General features: G+C 28.3%; 1 protein-coding gene across 2 annotated transcripts; it reads left to right on the top strand.

The window, feature by feature from the left end:
• The first annotated feature begins 313 nt into the window (after nt 1–313).
• On the top strand, nt 314–20,293 carry LOC106679682 (E3 ubiquitin-protein ligase TRIM71). 2 transcript variants are annotated; one of them, XM_014418977.3, is made up of 3 exons: nt 314–396; nt 8,482–8,578; nt 15,820–20,293. In XM_014418977.3, coding segments are annotated over exons 2-3 (2,091 nt in total). In that variant the 5' UTR covers nt 314–396; nt 8,482–8,576; the 3' UTR covers nt 17,909–20,293. The 2 variants fall into 2 exon arrangements, with proteins under 2 accessions (XP_014274463.1, XP_014274464.1); XM_014418978.3 differs by having other exon boundaries at nt 335–396; nt 8,486–8,578.
• The last annotated feature ends 460 nt before the right edge of the window (nt 20,294–20,753 follow it).

Raw genomic sequence — 20,753 nt, 5'->3', positions numbered from 1 at the left:
TTTAGGGATCATATTCGGTGGAGAACAAAGCAACTTTAAGTTTAGTCATTTAAAGTTATTAGATTTCTTTAAATAATTTTGTATTTTTAAAATCTATTAATAGTGGTGGAATTTTAATATATTTTTTTTTTGTTATTTGCTAATTTTTAAACAACTAAAATGATGAAGTTTTAAATACATATTGAAAGAAAAATATTTTCAGCCCTCACTGGGTTTTGGGATGCGTTGATAAGGTTAGGGACGAAGCAGGGTACATGGCAGGTAAAGGAAAGGTCGGGAGTGGGGGGGGGGAGGAGATAGTGGAGGGGGGAAAGGGATGTACGGAACGCTGGTGTTTCCATCGAGGCCAGTCTACAAGCAGCTGTGGGCCCGTAAACGTTAGCCTCCCTTCCAGTGGTAAGTTGAACCCCTCTTTACCCCCTCTTTCTTCCTCTCTCTCTTCTACTCCTTCATGGGGTAGGTTAGGGATCAATAATTGTCTCGACTGCTCATTCATTCTCCCGAATGCTTGACAGCTCGCTTCAATGAAGTGCAAGACTGAAAAATTTAAGCTTTCAATTCTTTAATACTAACTAAGCTGCAGATTACATAGCAACTTTTGATTTTAAATTATTTATATATTTGTCTTTTTGGTAATTGTCCTTAAATGTTAAATAATTACATGATAGATATATTTATGTTATTAAGTCATTTTTATTATTAAATTTTCCGGATGCTCTGTTGTTTCTTGTATATACATACAACCATATATAAATATATAGATACATTACATATAGTAGCATATTTTTATTTTTCAGTGTACAAGAAACTAACACTGCACGGCAAATGTTCAATTATTTATATTGAAAATTTCCCAAAAAATCATAAAACTTAATTATATGACTAGAATAGACTTCAGACTTGTTACTTCATGTGTCAAACTTATACATGTCAGCGTTAATCCCAGTTATCAGCCTGTACAAAGTGCATTAGTAGATTATCAGTCAACATACACTTTGATTGGCGTAAAGGTTATATTTGTATTTAGATATATAATATGGGATTTTTAAAATAGTATTATATATCAGAATTAAAGTACTTGTTCATAAATTGTAATTTTAATATTGCTGGTAGAACTATTATTTACAGGATCAACAACTGCTTCAATTTTTTTCTTTTTTCTTATTATTAATTATCAAATAAACTTTTTGTATGTAATTTTATTTTCTAGAATGTAATTTTTGAAATAATTATAGGTTTTTAAAACTTCATTGGATTTTTGCATGATTTAACAAAGTAAGGAATAAGTAAAAGTGTGTATAACACATGAATTAATTATTTTTATGCTATTCAAAATTAATATTATAAATTTTACATTTATTGATGATCTTCATTATCAATGTTCGAATGTTTAATAATATTTAAAGGTTTATATTAGGACATGATCTATCAATCTGCATCCAAAAACATATTAGCTTTGAAGGTATATTAAATATTTAGGAGGCAAGTTGCTTCCTTCACTTCCTCAATTTTTGTGGATGATGGCGTCCATATCTTACTTGCTTAGAAGCCTGAATAAATGATTAATAGTAAAAAAAAATGTTTCAATTTTTTTTTTGTTTCTGAAGAAACAAATATTAATCATGTCGTTTTGTAATTTAAAAAACATTAATACCAAAATAAGATTTCAATTTTTGACTTTTGACCGACAGACAAAATAGCTCGCTTAACCCCCATGTTTAGTGTGAATTAGTCTGAAAATTCATTATGTTTGTTTAATGTTTACCGGGTCTACAATACTTCAAAATGTTCCATAAAATCCTTACTGGTAAAGAAGTCTGTTTAAGGATACTTATAAGAATTTATCCAAAATAGGTCGTTTATATTAGTAAGAATTATTATTTTTCCGCCGTTTACTGCATTTTGTTAATAAATAAATAAAAAAAATTTTTTTTTAAAGAAAAAAAAATTAATGTATTTCTCTATATTTCATTTCTCCGACAAAATGCATCTATATGTTTATCTATTTTTCATTTTATTTATAATATAAAAATTATCTTTTAAACTATATTTGCTGTCGTGGCAAGTACTTACTATCAGGATTTGCCTGAGTTAACTTTTCAGATACTGCGCATGCCTGACAACTAACTTCCATTTGTAGACGCCTTTAAAGAAGACTACCGCATCTTTTAACCTCATAACTTGAGCCTTTTATTTATCTTATAACTTAGTTGTATTTAAATCATTAGTCTTATAATTCTGTCATCAAGTTGGACCAGCAGCTAGACAAACACTATCACTTTTGTGATAATATTATCATGACAGATATCTACCACGTTTAAATGGGCCTTGAAGCCCAGTGTTCCTAACCCCTGCATTCGGATTTTCTATTATTATTATTATTACGTAAATTGATTTATTTTACTTATAAAGATTTTTTTTTTGTTTTATGATTAATAAGTATACTTACTTTATAAGCACAATAATTATGTTTTTCACCTTCAACTGTAATAGTAATTTTGAATAAAAAAAAAAATTTACTGCACATTTTAAGTATTTTTTCATTTTTTATTAACAATTTAATTTTAGTAAATAAGCAAAGATTTATGGTGTGGATTGATTTTAAGTACAAAGTTCGATACTTGAATTGTGGACTTGTATTAATCTTTTATCAGACTTTGTCCCATGTTGTTTATCAGTTGTAATAAATAAGGTCAAATAATATAATTTATTATTTGTAATAAATAAGGTCAAATAATATAATTTATTATTTGTAATAAATAAGGTCAAAAATGATCTGTTTTCCAGCTCGATGATATTAACCAATCTAGACAATACCATGTCATCATCATACGCCTCATCTTTTAAGGATTCACTTTATATGAATTCAAAAGCATTCGCTTAAATGTATAATACAAGGATTGGAGATAATATTTTTGTATAGACGTTCACTGTCGGTTTGTAGATTCCTCAACCAATAAACATAGAAGGATTTGTGATTCCGAGGATTTAAAATTTTTAAAAAAATTATTCGTTAATTTATAGCAGCGAAAAACTCTTTTATTGACTATTATAATACTATGCTTAAAGTTTTATTTTGTTAACTGTTATTTTCGAAAAACTATGAATGAGCATTTTCGAGAATTTTTATTTTTGAAATAAAGATTATTTAAGAATAAAAAGTTTATATAAGATCAAATATTGCTCAAAAATAAAAATTTATTAGTTTGTTTTTAATAAGTGGGTAAATTGATAAAAATAATATTGTATATTTAAGTAAGAATAAGGAAATAACAATACATCACTACTGTTACATGATTATTTTATTCGCTATTCTTATTTTTGAAAATAACACCATAATGTCTTAATATGTTCCTCATTCACAAATGTCGATGTTTTTAAAAATCATTTATTAATAATAAAAATACGTTCTCGAAAAAGCATTAACTCTCAAATACAAGTTTATTCCCGAATTAAAAATGTATTCAAGTGTAAAAAATTATATTTAAGTTTTAAATTACCATTTTCGAATAAATATTTCATTTGTTATACACATAAACAACAAATAAAGAAAATAAAGTTTTAATATACACAGTATTTAATTACATAATAAAACATTATCTTTATGAGAAAAATTTCTCAATCGAAAAATTCTTAAGAAGTGCCCAATAATAAGACATAATTGTTTTTTCAATTTTAAATTAAATAAACATTTTGAAAACCAATGATCTTCATTGTAAGATTTTTTATTAGAATAATGTCCAATTAAGATTCTCAGTTTTAGATTATCCTAGACCATCATGATATATAATTTAAAAAATACCTTCTATTATTTTGTTATACGCATTTAGGACGAATTTAAAAAAAATCAGCTATGATGTATAGATAACAATTTTTTCTATTATTATAAAAACTATTTATCTCAATTACTCTTTATTTTTTAACATTATATTTTAATAATTTCTAAATTTTGATAAAATTACTGAATTCGGTATATTAAAAGTAAAATCTTTAAAACAATGTTTAAAAAATATACTACCTATATAAATTTAATTAACAGAGGTTTGTCTGTGAAGAAGGATATGTCAGCGTTGCCAGATTCTGAACTCCAAAAATCAATCTGGATTTTTGGGCTTTAACATCAAACTTACTCGCCTAAAACGTTTAGAAAGATTTCTTAATATCCGTTTTTTTTTTTATGTACATGAGGAGAGAAAATAAATCTAAATTTTCGCTAAGTAGGTTATACATATAAATATTTTAGTATATTTTGATATTAAGGTTTGTTTAATTGTTTACATCAATTCATCTTAAATAGAAAAATTTCCATCTTATTAACAAAATCCCTGTTATTCCTAAAATTGCTTTTTTTTTTTTTTACGGAAATGCCTATTTCATAAAATATATTGTTAGTAATTGTTTTATAATTATTTTTGAAGTAATTTAGTTCAAGGTCTAGAAAATATTTTTTAAATATAAAATCGATTATTAAGTTCGAATATTAGTTTAAAATATCTTCGTTGGTGGTCAACCTAAATCCTAAAACTCTCCAACATTATGAATTCATGTTATCAATTTTCTAATATTAGTCTTTTATCATCATGTTTCTGTAACTTATCTCAACATAAGTTCCTTTTCTTATCTATTTTCACTGCTGCATATAATTGTCAACTTATCTCTTCTTGTATAAACAAATTTAAATTTGATATTGTTGCTAGACTTTGTCTAACCGGATCCAAACATTTTCCTGTATTCGTACTGAATGTTATCCTATGTTTTCAAAGATATCTCATTACGTTTATAGGTTTGTCACTCATTACTCTGTATACTTGGAATCATTTTAAAGGTCGACACGGATTGTCATCGCTTATGGACTCCTTGCATAGATCGATAATATCTTCGTTTAATATATATAAACATTTTTAGCTCCGAACCGCTATTTATCATGGCCACAGAGAGGGGAGGGATAAAAGCTGCTACTGAACGGAATATTTATTATATTGAATAATATAACTCCAATAAATTCTATCATGTAAAAACGCCCTAGTTATTAACTAAGAACAATGTATACGTTGGGAAGTAGTTGTATGTTGATCTAATTGCATTAGGCCCCAAAATTGACAAAGGGTCCCGGAAATCCTGTCAACATCTCTGTTAGTTATCTTCACGAGGCCTGGGGGGAGGGCCACTTCTCTGCCGCCAGTGTTGGTAACAACTACCTAGCAGATTTAGCAAAAATATTCTGTCACATGTAAACGAACATCTGCCTGTCTGTTGATCAATCACGTTCAATTTACTTCAAAGTTGGTATTAATGTTCCTTTAAATTCAGAAAAACAAAAAAAAAAAATTATGTATGGGCATTAAAATGTTTCGTTTTTTATTAAAACCTTATTCCATAAATTAATATTATTTATTAAAATAAAACACATGAAACATTAAATGAGAGGTTATCCACTGTATTATATAACTTCAAAACCTGATACAGCTTATGGGTGTCCTGAAAATAGTCATATTTCAACATATATTTTCAATATTTTTCTATTCAAAAAGCTCATTAATAATATTTCAACAATAATTAGGTTTGTATGCAAAAGTTTACACATGTATTTAAGTTTGTGGTTCACTGTTCGGAAACAGATCTCATCGGTTCTTGGGAAAAAATGTAATGATTAAAAATTTATATAAAATTTAAGATTCTATCTCTGTTCGCACCTACGCTGGTAACAAAGTACAGTATTTTACATTTTTTAGTTAATATTTCGCCATAATTATAATTATTTTATAGATAAAAATATGATTTCTCAGATACTTACTGGACTACAATGTGTTTGCATCGCGAACTATGATCGAGTTAGCCTTGTGCTTGCTTCCCGTGAGATTTTGAACTATTTTTATCCAATAAAAATTTTTTTTAAGGAGGTGAATTTGGAAAGTGTTCATGGGAAAAGTAATTAACTACTTAGACCTCATAAATGATTCGTAGCTAACTGCGAGTAACCAAGACTAATTTATATTCATTTTTATTTTAACAATATTTAATAAATGTATTTATCAATCTATACATAATATAGCTGATGATTTTTAACGGTGCAAATGAAAGATATTTTATGTATAAATAAAATCAAATGTAAAAATTTAAGGTCGAGTTTCAGACCAATTCTATAAAAATATACTAGGCTAATATTTCACGTCTTTAAAATAATTAATATTATTCAATATTGAAGAAAATAAAACTAATCAAATGTTATAGAACAAAAAACCAGGAGGCATTGCTTAAGTTAGTTTTGAAAATGATACATAACTATGAACTAATGAATATTAATTTTATAACGTACTAGTAGACTGCATCCTTTCCGGATATTCGTTAAAGATGCCATCTGTTTGAATAAATTTTACTGGCATTGTAGTTTCCGGGCCAAAGACTTGACCTCTTCAGGAATATTTTATTGTTTATTAATTTAGATGAAAAGCGTAGGTAAAGAGATGGTTTTAGAACAAAAATAGGTATAAACGAATAGATCATGTAGTCCGAGTCCACATAGAAAAGCAGGAAATTTAAGTTGGGTATTTTTTTTTAACCTAGTATCGTTTCTTGTTGTACAGGAAGCGGTAACTTAAACGTTGTTCAAGGTAATTAAGTTCCAATTGTACCATCTTAAAGTATATAAAAATTCCTTATGAGAAATGCAGTGTAAATAAATCAATCGGCCAATAGGAGAAAGTATTTATTTTTATATATAGGAAGATGGTCAGGGTTGCGGTCACAAGTGAAACGAAAATAGTTTACAACTATTTTATTTTCCAACTATTTTATCTTTGTATATGTATTGTTTTTTTGTTTGTTGTTTTTATATACATCTCATGTACATTTTTTTAGCTTTATATTTTACGTATTTTTGTATGAAACTATTGCTCTTGCCTTTGTTACTTGTTTTTTATTCTTTTCATTGTATCTTTTTATTTCTAATTCTATCATTTTATCTTAACATAGTTTCATTTTGTATCTTTTTAGCCCTGATGAAGCCCTACAAAGTGGGGCGAAACGTTGGAAAATAAAATAGTTGTAAACTATTTTCGTTTCACTTGTGACCGCAACCCTGACCATCTTCCTATATATCAATTTTTACGGTCAACTATTTATACATATATTTATTTTTATAAATTTCGCTTTATTTGTGAATGTTTTTCTTTAGCCGCCTGCTGCACTAAAGATATATATTTTTTAAATTTAGATATTACATATTATTATTAGATATTTACATATCTAGATCCTAAACAAACTGCATGGAAGTGGTCACCAATTCGATTATCTCAACATATATCCCAGGTTTATTTTAATATAATTCATTTAATAATTTTAGGCCAGTACCATTTCATCAACATAACTATCACATTTATTTCAATAACTTCATTAGTGAAGCGTCACAGCCAATAATTATTAATATTAATAATCCACCTAAAATTGTAATATATCACTAATTTATTTATATTTTTGACTGTAGAATAAATCCCAGTTTATTTTTCGGATGTTTATTGAAATAAGTAAGTTTAATCCTGGTAATTACTTCGATTTTGTATAAGCAGAATTAGTAAGCGATACAAAAAACAATCAACTTACACATGCTTCTTCCAAGATATCTTTGTTTGTGTCCCGATATTATTGTAATAAAAAAATATATTCCACAAAAAATAATTCAAATGTATTACATTACAGAAGTCGAGGAGCCATGTTGGCTTGCTCTTCAAGGCGGTGAAGTATAGATCTTCTGGGGGTCCCCGTGCTCATCCAAGTGGCCATAATCCTTAGAGTCAACTCTATGCTTCACTTCCCTTTTATTTGGGCTTCGACTAAAACAAGAGAAAATAAGTTTGAAGATATGTTAGCATTTTATGTAAAATATCCCGTGAATCTTTTTTTTTTTCACCTACTATACAATTAAAATATGTCATAAGTTCCTAATGGACTTCATAATAAAGTAGTACCAACATACATAATCCGACTTAGCAGAACATCAATATAAGCCGTTGACAGGAAAAAACATTCATAATGTTCAGGGAGAATCAGTCATTAAGTTCTAGTCTAGACCTTTTTTTAGGTGCATGATAGACCGAATGATCTAGGTACTATAACTTTCCTCCTTAAAATATTTAAATAACACTCATAACTTTGAACAGCTTATTCCCAACTTTCTTGTTTTAATTTTCTACTGGTACTGTTTCTACTTATTGAATATCATTCATATAAATCTTTATCTACAAGGTTTTTGATATTGTAAATTTTATTCCTGAAGTGAGTATTTCGAAGCTCAAGTACTTTCAACCCTATAAAATAGATTTGGCAGTTATGAACATAACTTTACAGTAAACAGGAGTTTTTATTTAATTTTTCTTCAAATTAAAATTTCTTTGTTTTATTTAATGAGCATATGTTTCTAATAATTATTGAGTTCCAGTCGCAAAGATATGTATGTTAAAATTATTTTCATTTATTATTTTTAAGGTAGACAGGATACTCTTCTGAGAAGAAGACATATTTATGCGCCTTGATTAAGGAAGGTTGAGATCGAGACAGCACAGCACCAGAGGGTGGTCACTATGTAAGTTTAAAAATTTATATTTTTATAAATATTTATTAATTTTTAAGATATATCTCATACTTTTAAGGTTCGTAACATTTTTGACACTACAATTCTATGGTTTGGTTGTTTCATATGATAAATAATATAAATTATATAGTTCCCTTCCAAATTATAGCAAATGTTTATAAATGCTCATAAATATATTATTGTTCTTATATTTCGGCATTGTGTTTTTAAGCCTTGCTTAAAATAATGTGAGCCGGTTATGTTCCAATACGATATTAAAAAAAATATATATCTCTTTATCAGAAGAAAACTGTGATAAGAGCGGGGTGACATATGTTTCCTCTTCTAGTCATCTCCGCTGATGCATCCGATCACTTGAGTGCTGATACATTGTTCCAAGGAAAACACCCTCAAGTTCTTGGCATTGGGGTTGTATTTATTCACTCGCCTAGAAGAAGACTTGAGTTATTAATGCTAATATGATCAACAATTTTGTATCTCTTGCGAACGAAGCGTGACTTCCATTAGTTAAGTTAAAGCGTTTTCAAATTTTGCTTAATGAATTTAATTCATATGAATTGTATCGGAGGAAGATAGTATGGGTGGCGGTCAATAAAGGTTTCAAAATAGAAACAAAAAAATATTTATTGTTAACCAACGTTTCGTCCTACTTTGCAGGGCTTCGTCAGGACTGATAAGGACTGATAAGAGTGATGTTCTGATGCCCAGTTAGCATCAGATCGCCCAAATTGTTTTTTTTACTATTTTGAAACCTTTATTGATTACCACCCGGACTGTCTTTCTCCAATCTACTTCATGCGGTCAACTATCTTCTTCCAATGAACATAAATTCTAAATTATCAGTGTAGAGGCAATCATTGATGTGGAGGCTGCGTTGGGTTCTTTCAGGTAGTGGGTGCTAGTCCCATTTCAAACACTTGTCTATATTGAAGTTTTTTTCTAAGCCTAGCCACTCCCCAAAACTACCCTTTTCAAGAATGGCTGCTCCAAACAAAAACAGCGACCCGATAACCACTGAAGTGTGACATCTGCTGAAGGCTTGTAGTTGTCTCAGTTCTAGTCTCCAGCCAATTCTAACATTTATAATTTATTTATATATTGTTATCTTTGCCTGAAACATTTGTTCTGTTTATTAAATTATAACACCAGTTCTGTAACAAATTACGCGCTACTTATATATTATATAATATACGAGATAATGATATATCTCAATATATCATATTATGCTTTTAGTAATAATCACCCCTTTTCTCTACAGTATTGGAGAACTCCTAAAGATTTTAGAAACAACAAATAACAATTTATCCAGTAATAGTATTTTTCCTTAATTTATGGATTTACTGGCGGGATCATTATATCCGATTGACGACTTGGATTAGCACGTGCCCTCCTTCCAGGGAGTCAAAAGTTCTATTGCATTCAACCAGGGGTACACAACCTTTTTTTTTAACGCGTGCCACAACCAAGGGTTCACGATATTGAGGCGTGCCACAACCGTACCCCTCTCCCCTCACCTGTCCCTTCAAGATAATTATTTATGCATGTTATTGTCGCTTACAAGTCATGAACACAAATAATGATTGTCAACTATATAATAAAAATGTATGTCAGTAATGCAGTACAATCTACTCACTAATTCAGCTTAATCGGAATTATTTTAGTAAAATCTTTTTAATTATTGCAAAATCCTTTTTAATTTTTCTTGTTATCTCTTGGGAAAACTTAGTATCTGATTTTACGCATTTACTGGACAAGCTATGACCTGTTCCTTATCACTAATTACTCTTGGCAGTGGTGCACAGAGTAATATTTTTTGTTTCAATAAGAAATACGAGATTGGTACATAATATATCGATCTATTTTCAGATATGTTATAACCTTTTATCTTATCATTATAGTAATATTTATTAAAAATGAGATAATTAGTTAAGTTTTATTTTTTATTAATATTTATCATAGAATGTCATTATATTAGAATGTTAAGAGTTAATTTAAAACGAGATGCAAGAAATACAATTTTTATAAAATTGTAAGAATTTTAATTAATTAATCTATTTATAGCAGTAATAAATAGATAAATAGAAGGACAGAGCTTTTGTAGACAATTCTGCATTTTCAGAAATGTTCTAATATCAACGTGACATAAATGTCATGGTTTCCTAGTCTCAATGTGTCCATCCTTATCTATCATAGATAAAATTTATCTTTATTTTAATACTTATCTTTTGTACTTTCGTTTTTGTCCTTATTTAAAGTCCGTAAAAATTACAAAACGAGGGAATTATCAATTGGATTTCTTGCCCATTGGTAATGGTTAGATGCTGGTAGCAAATGGTGAAGGAGGAGGCAGATCGATTGCAGACAAAGGGAGGGTTGGTTGGGGTAGGTCAACACGTCCTACTGTCAGTTGTGAAAACATCCGTCGTCTACTACCTCCATATATTTTTTCTTCCCTTTTTCTGCCCTTTTAAAATACATTTCTCTTTGGTGGGCAGTCCTTCCGACAAAAAAGGGTAAGGATTTTTGGGGGCTGCTCTCACTAGTACTAGTATAACGATCACAACGTAAAAAATTATCAAAGTCGTGATAAATTATAATAGAGAAGGTTGACTGTGATAAAAAGTTTTAATTTTTAATTTAATGTGAAAAATGGACAAATTAGGGAAATTTGTGAACTGAAATTAATGACCTGGGCAAAATAGCCTGTATAAAGTTTTTTTTTTTAAATGATGTGGTTATAAAATTGTATTAAGATTGTCCTTAATTCCGAATTGGCCGAAACGTCGGACTCATAAAGAATTAAAAATTGTTTTGAGGCTAAAATTGAATAAAATTTATTTATTTAAACAATGTTTCAAGAAAGTGTAAAGATTATATATAAAGTTAAAAATTATATTTAATCCTGTAAAATTGCAAGTTAACCTAGTAGTAATTGTGAACAAATGTCTTACAATAGATTCTAATGTAAAACTACGCGAAAATTTCCAAAAAAAAAAATGGTTACCACTCTCTGATAATTAACTACATTTTTGAAATGGCCGCCGTAACGTCTTAGGTTTTAAGCCAATAACTCCCTAAATATTTAGAATTTAAGTAGCTTAAATATGTTACATTGAAATCTAGAGAATTAAATTGTACAAACATTAGTATATGAAAAGATGTGTATGAAAGTATATATTATCTTAAATTATGAAAGGAAACTTACGCGTTACACAATGTCAGTATAATAAAGTGAATTTTTTTATTATATCTTGTAAACCATTTACAATGAAAAGATTTTATTTTTAGACTAAAAACAGTAAATGTTCTCAAAAAGTAGCTTTTGTAACTATTTCAGGTCACAACTCTAGAGGTGTATTTCTTTCAATAGAAACGCTAATATTCTCAAATGATCCTTTTTAAATTATAGTAAATTTTCTAATAATTAATTTCCCAGATATAGTTTTCCAAACACCAATATTTCTATCCAGATAACGAGGAACAACATTTTCTGAATATATTTTGGCAAAATTCATGTTAACTACTATTCCTAGTTGAAACTGCTTATTACAAACTACATTATGACATTATGGTGTATTTAAAAAACACTTTATGGTGTGAGCTTCAAATTAAGCCCTAATTTGAAGCTCGAATTAAGCTTTCTACATTCAGTATTCTCCGAGATGTACTTTTTCAAATACCAACAATATTTTTTCCAAGCAAGTTGGTGATTATTCGCATTATCTGGTGAAATATAATTAATCAAAGTTATTGATTTTCCTATAGCGCAGATCATTAATATTGCTGCATGATTTTGACATTTTCCAATATTCATTGAAAATAAGTCATATCTTCAGGAAGGTTCGATGTCTAAGGCTTTTAGGCGTAGATATACTTAGGGCAAAATTTAAAGTTTTTTTATATTTGCCAAAATGAATTAGCAGCGTGATTTTTTCTCGGTTTGAAGTAAAAAAGATTGTTTGGAATAACTGTAGCTCAGGAATTATCAAATATAAAGAACTCTATTAGGCCTTAATTTTAAGCTGGTTAATTGGAGAATATAAACCTTCGATTGTTTCCTGCAATTTCGCCTTCGTCGGTGTATTTTGATTTATTATTTCAAATTTTTTTTTTATTCAACTGAAATAGTCTAGATATGCATTTATCATCAAATATGCAAAATAAAACTTAGCTAATTGCATCTGGGTATACTGATTTATATAGATTTTTGGAACTGTCTTACAAAAAAGGTTCACAAACAAAATATGCAAGTGCATACAAATCTGGACCTCACTTATGACTTGAGATAAGTTCAAAGAAAGACCCTTTTAACCTATAACACCTATTTATGGTCAATATTTTGGACTTCTGTCCATTTTTAAGACCTTGTTTATTATTTATATTTGTTATATTGAAGTAACAAAAGTTTCCTCAATGTTGTTTTTCACGTGGGATTTGGAAAATGGACGTATTTTTTCTAACTAATAAAAAATATTAAGTCTTTAATGTGTTGTTAAACAGAGGAGGATAAAAATTTTGACAAATTTATCTCTATTGCGACAATGAGTTACGTTATAAACTGTCTGAAAAAAATTATAATTTTCTGTGGTTGAAAAAAGTTCAAGAAACTTACGCATCTTCTATGTAACGGGTACAAATTAATAAGGTCATAATGATTGGCAGATCTTCGAAACGGTGACCAGAAATGGAAGCTATAAGTAATTAGACCTCTAAGTAGAGAATCTCGCACGAGTTTCCTAAATTTAATGAAACTTTTTTTATAAGAATCTATGCACGTTTCAATATTTTGGGTCATCAAAATATTCAAGTATCAAGCTTGCTAACAAAACAAATACGCGTTCTACAAAATAATTATTTTTTTTGGAATAAACGTCACTTTTCTTAAAAACTTAGCTCAGATTTAGATCCCCTGTCCCAAAATAACAGATTAATAATTATTTTTATGAAAATGGAAAAATCAAACGGTTTATATTAAAATTTGCAATTTTGCAATAAAATGTATATACTATTTGAAAAAAAAAAATCTAGAAAATTTATAGAAATATATTTTTTGAAATATTGACCACAACCTCAGACTTTTGTTTGAAAAGTTTTTTTTTTTCCAGGACGGACTGTTGGTTTCAACACAAATTGTGCATACTTAAGTTTTTTCGTTAGAATCGACTTTTTCAAACGCCTTTAAAAATACTTTTTTCAAGCCTGCGTTTATAATACAATAATATAATTGATAATAGTAATAGTAGTAATAAAATAGTACGTCAGATATTACATTATATCTAGAAATAAAGTCGATTTCGTATGAGTCCGGGACCATATTTCTTGACCAACAGTAATAAATACTACCTATAGTCTTCATCATTTGTGTAAAGTTTTTTGTTATCTTCCGTCATTTACAATTTTGAGATCTTCAGGATTTTACTCAAAACCAATTCTTTCAGGTCTTTATTAAAAGTGACATCGTGGATCTTCATTGTCTTTATTTTTTAAATCATTCATCAAACCATCTACAAATTGTTAAAACTGCAATATTAATCCATTGACACATCATTCAATATATGTGTGTAAATTATGAATTATTTTTAAAGAAAAACATTTCCAAAACACAAATATGAAAAAATAAAAAACTTCCCACAGTGGCGTAGTATATGATATAAAACAGTTCTCAAGCGCCCTTGACTTCTTTGGTCATAAACGAGTTAAAATGTGACGATAATAATCTTGACATATTTAAGTAATTTAATGAATAATTTCAATTATTGAAAAAAATATATGATTTTAATGAACACTTTATACTTATCTGTTGCTACGAAAATCCATATTCATGTAGTTTTTTTTTAGGGGTGAAAGACGAATATAAACTTTTTTCCTGCTTAAAATTCATTATCTAGATAAAAGATTACTAAGTGTACACATGTTAATACAATGGAATCTGGAGAGATCGTGTACTCTCGGCTGTTTCTGATTTCCTAGTCTTTCTCTTGTCTTGTCTTAGTGGTCGGGTAAAACCAGTTTCCTCCTCTAGTTAATCATCAAATTCTTTATTATTTTTGTATTTATCTCTTATTTATTAATGATAACATTTTAACAATAACAGTAAATAACATAATTTTAACAATTTAAAATGGTTATTTACAAAAAAAAAAAAAAAAATTAAAGGTACTTAAAAGGTTTTTTTTTTTTAAATAAATCATTTAATCCTGCTATACTATTCCAATGAGAATAAGACCTTGCTGACAAATCACCACTTAATTGTTCATTGATTTATTGAGTTTGATCAAAATCGTTCAAGCCATTTTTTGAGAAAATCCTAAAAATGTGCAAAACTAATTATACATATTAAGTGGCACTTCTGAGTGTTCTATTTTGTCTCTGTTACTTCCCAGGCCTACACCTTCTCTAAGTACTTAATTTAAATTATCTAATTTTTCGTTTTTGAGCTAGACCTCACCATTTTGCTAGACGTGCCTTTTCGTCAAAAACTATAATTCTTTTTTTTTTAATAAATGTTAAAAACCTCTTTGTTTGCAGAATTACTGGCTGATAGTTCTCTAGGATGTCTGTAGTATCCTTTACAGAATTATTAATCCTAAAAGTTTTCCTTATACCAGTAATGAATTTAGCCAGAATCAGCAAATACTTTTGATCATTAATGCCCTGTGTAGTTCTTCTTTAGAATCATTTCTGTTGGCTCGATTCTCCCTCTGTGAAGTTGTCCTATCTTCATAATTTTAAAAAATTGTTTGGAGTTTTGATAGCCCCTCTTAGAAATTCCAGGGTTTTTGATTATTTTTAGAAATATTTCTGTAGTTTAGTAGTATTTGTCAATCTAAGTTTCATCTAATCTGGAAATGGGGCCACTTTTAGCAATTGGCAATGGGTTAAACATTTGGTAAATGCTTTAGGTGCCATTATAGAAAACAAGCTCCAGCAGCGGGTATTTCAAAAATTCAAAATTCTCACCCATAATGATATGCTTAAATTAGATCATTTATTCTAACTATCTGATATAGATGTGTATAGTATATATAATTCTTTAAAAATATCAATTAATTTAATTAATTATAGCAAATTCATTAACTTGCAATTTTCATTGTGTTGTCAGAGGTGATTATTTTTATTCACATCAACGTGAAAATAATAATTTTTAATGTATAGTGAATTGAATTAATACTTTAACATTATAAAACAAATTAGATTTGGATTATTTAACTTATTTTAATTCTTTGTTCTAGGAATATGGAGACTGCATATCCTGATCCTTCTACAATGTTATCCTGTTTAAGCAGTTTATGCAATCTTGAATCTGAGGACATATTTAGTGACCTTTTACAGGATAAGCCAGACCCATCATACCTATGTCTCAACTGTGATGAAGTTGCTAAAGCTACCTCTCGCTGTAAGGATTGTAATGAATTTCTTTGCAATAATTGTGTTAGAGCTCATATTAGAGTGAAACTGACTAAAGATCATTGCATTATTCCTCTTGATGAACCTCGTCTTAGTCCTTCATCTTCAGCATATTCCAGTTCATCAAATGTAACAAGCCATAGTAGCCCGACCAGCTTATTAAATGGTAACTGCAACATGATATGTGATTTACATCTCACAGATATTGTGAAAATGTACTGTGATACTTGTAGTTTAGTTTTTTGTCAAGAATGTAATTCAGCAGAACACAGAAGCCATAATTATGCTTACATTCAAGAAGCAATTGATTGTGCACATACCTCCAGCCTTAAACTCCTAGCTGATGCCAAGATGAATGCTCAATCAGCGAAGGAGTGTCTAGATATATCTCAAAGAATGCTTGAGACAGTTAACTTCAGAAGTCAGTCTGTTGCAAAAGAAATCAGGATTATAATGAGGCATTTTCAAACTGCAATTGAAGAAAGAGAACGTGAACTACTATCTAAAGTAGAAAGAATTCGGCTTATGAAATACAAGGCTATTCAGCAACAAATTGAAGGGTTTAGGACTCTTTTTTCCTGCTTCACTCAGTCATCTAAAGCTCTTTCTGATGCCTTAGATGGTGGAGCACCATTAGATCTCCTTCAAATGCGAGATAGCATTTCAGCTGAGTTAAAGAGACTTCGATCAATAAGAGCTAACATGCCACATGTTGATGATTACATATGTGTAGTCCCACCAGACACCTCATTTATGTATGCTATAAGATCAATGGCTGATGTAACTACCACTGGGTTTACTCCGGGTGCTATAGGTGAAGAGATGTTAAGAAACTGTGGTAAGCCTCTTTTAGCCAATAGGAATATTTCCTTTTTGGACAATCTTGCTTATATTATTAACAGTATGCCATCATTCACTACTCAAGAAAAGCCATCTAATGAAGTTTCCAGGTTTTCAGCATGGCCTGTAGAGACCTACAGTCCCAAACAGGCTCCAAACCCAGTGATTAAGCCTCCAAGATTACGTTACAACTTTGTAGGAAATAGATGTAGAAATTATTCAAAAATTAAAGAACCAGTTTTAATCATTGGAGGTGAAGGTGAACTAGATGGTCAGTTATGTCGACCATGGGGTGTTTGTTGCACAGCTGAGGGTAACATTGTTGTTGCAGATAGAAGTAATAATCGTATACAAATATTTAAACCTGATGGAAGTTTCTTGCACAAATTTGGGTCCCATGGTTCAGAACCTGGATATTTTGATCGGCCAGCTGGAGTAGCTGTTGATCATCATGGCCGAATTATAGTTACAGACAAAGATAATCATCGAATTCAAGTATTTACACAAGAAGGAAGATTCCTTTTCACATTTGGAGAGAAAGGATCAAAGAATAGTCAATTTAATTATCCCTGGGATTTAGCAGTTAATAGTCAAGGAAAAATTTTAGTTTCAGACACTCGCAATCACCGCATTCAATACTTTGAGAATGATGGTACCTTCATTTCCAAGTATGGCTTTGAAAATTGCATAAATATGGCTAAGCATTTTGATTCTCCTCGAGGTGTCTGTTTTGGTGCCAAAGACTGTATAATCATCACTGATTTTAATAACCACAGAGTTGTAGTACTTGACCACAATTTCAGGAATGCTAGATTTTTAGGTTATGAAGGCTGTGGTGAGAAGCAATTTTTAAGGCCACAGGGAGTTGCTGTAGACTCTTTTGGAAATATTATCGTTGCAGATTCAAGAAATAATAGAATACAAGTTTTTGATTCAAGTGGAATTATATTGGGAGAATTTGGATCTGTGGGTAAAGAACTTGGACAACTGGATCGTCCAAGTGGTATTTGTGTTACACCAGATGGTAAAGTTGTTGTAGTTGATTTTGGTAACAATAGAATACAAGTATTTTAAAATTAGTCACAAACATGATTATTAAAGTGTTATTTTTTACAATCTTTTAGAATATTGAAATTTGTCCAAAGGATGAGCATGTTTTAAGAACTACTTAATTTAGTTGGGTTTTCCACATTCAATGTGGGTTTTATATTAGTATTGGTACTGGATACTAATAAAATAAATTATATGAATTGTTCCTCAGGTTTTAAATTAAGTACAAACAAATATGATCTATTTTATATACTTTTTTTTTTAACTAAAGTAATGCCACTTTACTTATGATGACTTGACTGATTGTGTGCCATAAAGAAATTTAGTTAGTTCTCAAAGGGCATTATATATTTTGAAATATAAAGAAATGAAAAGATAAATACGTATATGTGTGTATATGTATATGTACGTAGGATATGCATATATATTAGATATTTATACATAAAAGAATGTATAAAAGATTTTATAATCTAATTATTTTCCTTTCCATTAACTGAAATAAGACTGATTTATAAGACTGACAAGTAATATTATCTAAAATATTATGACACTGTAAACATGTTGCTACAAAATTTATAGTGATGTTTATTACTCATGTTCCTTATTTTTATTTTATTTTTTACATTTAAAAGGACAACTATTTCCTTACAAATAGTTAATTCTATATATTATGATAACAATAATCTTATTATTGTTTTGTTGTCTTTCATTCTTATCTATTTTTGATTTGTTTGTTTTAATTATTTACCTTTTGAACTGGTTTTAAATGGATTTAAAATATAAAGGTAATTAGTGAATTTCCTGTTATTTAAATGCTTGGTACAACCTATTTGACATGTGTTGTTAGTATATGTGTGTGTTTGTATGTGTGCAACAATTATTCCATGGAAAACACATTAGCTTCATACACACACAAGCACACACCTCTAAACATTCACAAATAATACACGCACCTAAATCTATAAAATAACATGTATTTATATTGTGTGGGTGTATATGTGGATTGCTAGATAGTTACATTGTATGATATATTTTTTGTTTAATATTTAAAAAAATTTTTTTTTGCATTGTTGTAATTATGCAAGTGGTGTCAATTCTAGAAGTAACTTCTGATGTTTGTGATAAGAGAAAAAAGAAATTATGAATATTTTATATGGATATGAGCATTATTACAAATGTTTTCTTGATTATATAATGTATCCTATATTTCTAAAGTTAATGGTAAATCATGAACTATAAAAAAAATTAATATTCTTTTTATTTTAATAATAAAACCAATGTTATATAATTATATATATTTACAAAAAATTAAATAATTATTAATTATATCACTTATTTGTAATAACTTTTACTGGTATTCTGTACAAAAAAGGAAAACAAAATTGAAATTTTTTGAATGTCTTCTTTTTCATTAATATTTAACTTGAACAAACAACAATTAATTTCATTTTTATTTACTTATATGGAAGACAAGAAGAATTAATAAGATATTATTAATAACTGTTTAAGATGATTACTAGCTAGTTAAAATTTTATTCTTTAAATATTATTCAAAATTCCAAAGTATTGCAAAATAACAGTTACTAAAAAAGCTGTTCTATTTTAATAAAATACTGAATTAAAAGTATAGAATAATACCACTAAAACTAAAAACAACTTTTTTTTATTTTCTCTCTACAGAGGATATTATCATCTACATTACTACCATTTTGGAAAATATATTTCTCTGTTTCTGTCATTATTATTTTTATCCAAATTAATTACTATGTAAAGACGTTTAATCTAGTAATCATCTTTGTTGTTTATGTAAAGTATTATAAATAATAATTAACATTAAATTCAATTTCACATTCAGAAGCTTTTCTGTGTTCCTAATAGGTTTGGCTAATGGCAAATGCTATCCCAAATGTAATTAAAAGTGATAGCAAATAAATGTTTTTGTTGAGAATTTTTTTGAGATTATTTAATATATTATAATGCAAGTTTTACATTGTACTAAAATTTATTATGGACTAGTTTTACTTAAAACAAAAATAAAATAATTAATATATGTATGAATATATATGAATTTTTGTTTTAATGTGCTTAATCCTTGTTTGTTTTATTTTTTTACATTTTAGTTATATTATATATAATTTTTCTGAAAAAATAAGGACTAAGTACAAATATTGTTTAGTTATGAAAAATATATTCGTATATTACTTTTCAAAGCCTTCAAAAGGAATATATACATTACTATTTAATTTTGTTTTATCTTTTTAAAGTTCCTTTTGATGTTTTGTTATTAAAAAAAAATACAAAAATTATTACTTAATCTATAAGATAGAATATTGACATGAAATGATCATACGTTTTTTAATGAAATGTAATATATTTAATTTTTGGAAAATATATAAGTTTTTATCAAAATTTTCTTTTTATTTATCCCAAAATAAATTCTGATCTGTATCCTTGAGTATTTCAAGTGAGTATAATTTACTTGTGATGTAATAATAATTAAAATAATATTGCGATAATATTATTAATTAGAGATGTACTAATACTGAAAAAGTAAGTATTTTTAAGCATAACAAGTTTTCTGTTTATTGTTTTATAAGATGTTTTTATATCTAAAATAGTTTATTTTCTAAACCTTATGTATATACATGCATACATACAGGGTGTCTAGACCAGGTAAAACCAGGAAATTATTTTTTCTGGAAAAAATCAGGGAATTTATAAAATACTTTTTAAGAAACCTGGAAATCTTCTGCAGTGGTAAAGTTCACTGTTGGAACTAAAAAAAAAATAAAAAAAATATGACGTGAATTATCATGTAAGGATCTGTTAATTGAATTAATAATTTATTATATCTATAATTAACCAACCA

This window comes from Halyomorpha halys, unplaced genomic scaffold, assembly GCF_000696795.3.
Source record: "Halyomorpha halys isolate HHAL.00 unplaced genomic scaffold, Hhal_1.1 Scaffold214.1, whole genome shotgun sequence".
NCBI lineage: Eukaryota > Metazoa > Arthropoda > Insecta > Hemiptera > Pentatomidae > Halyomorpha > Halyomorpha halys.
This window is presented reverse-complemented; position numbering and strand designations above follow the sequence as displayed.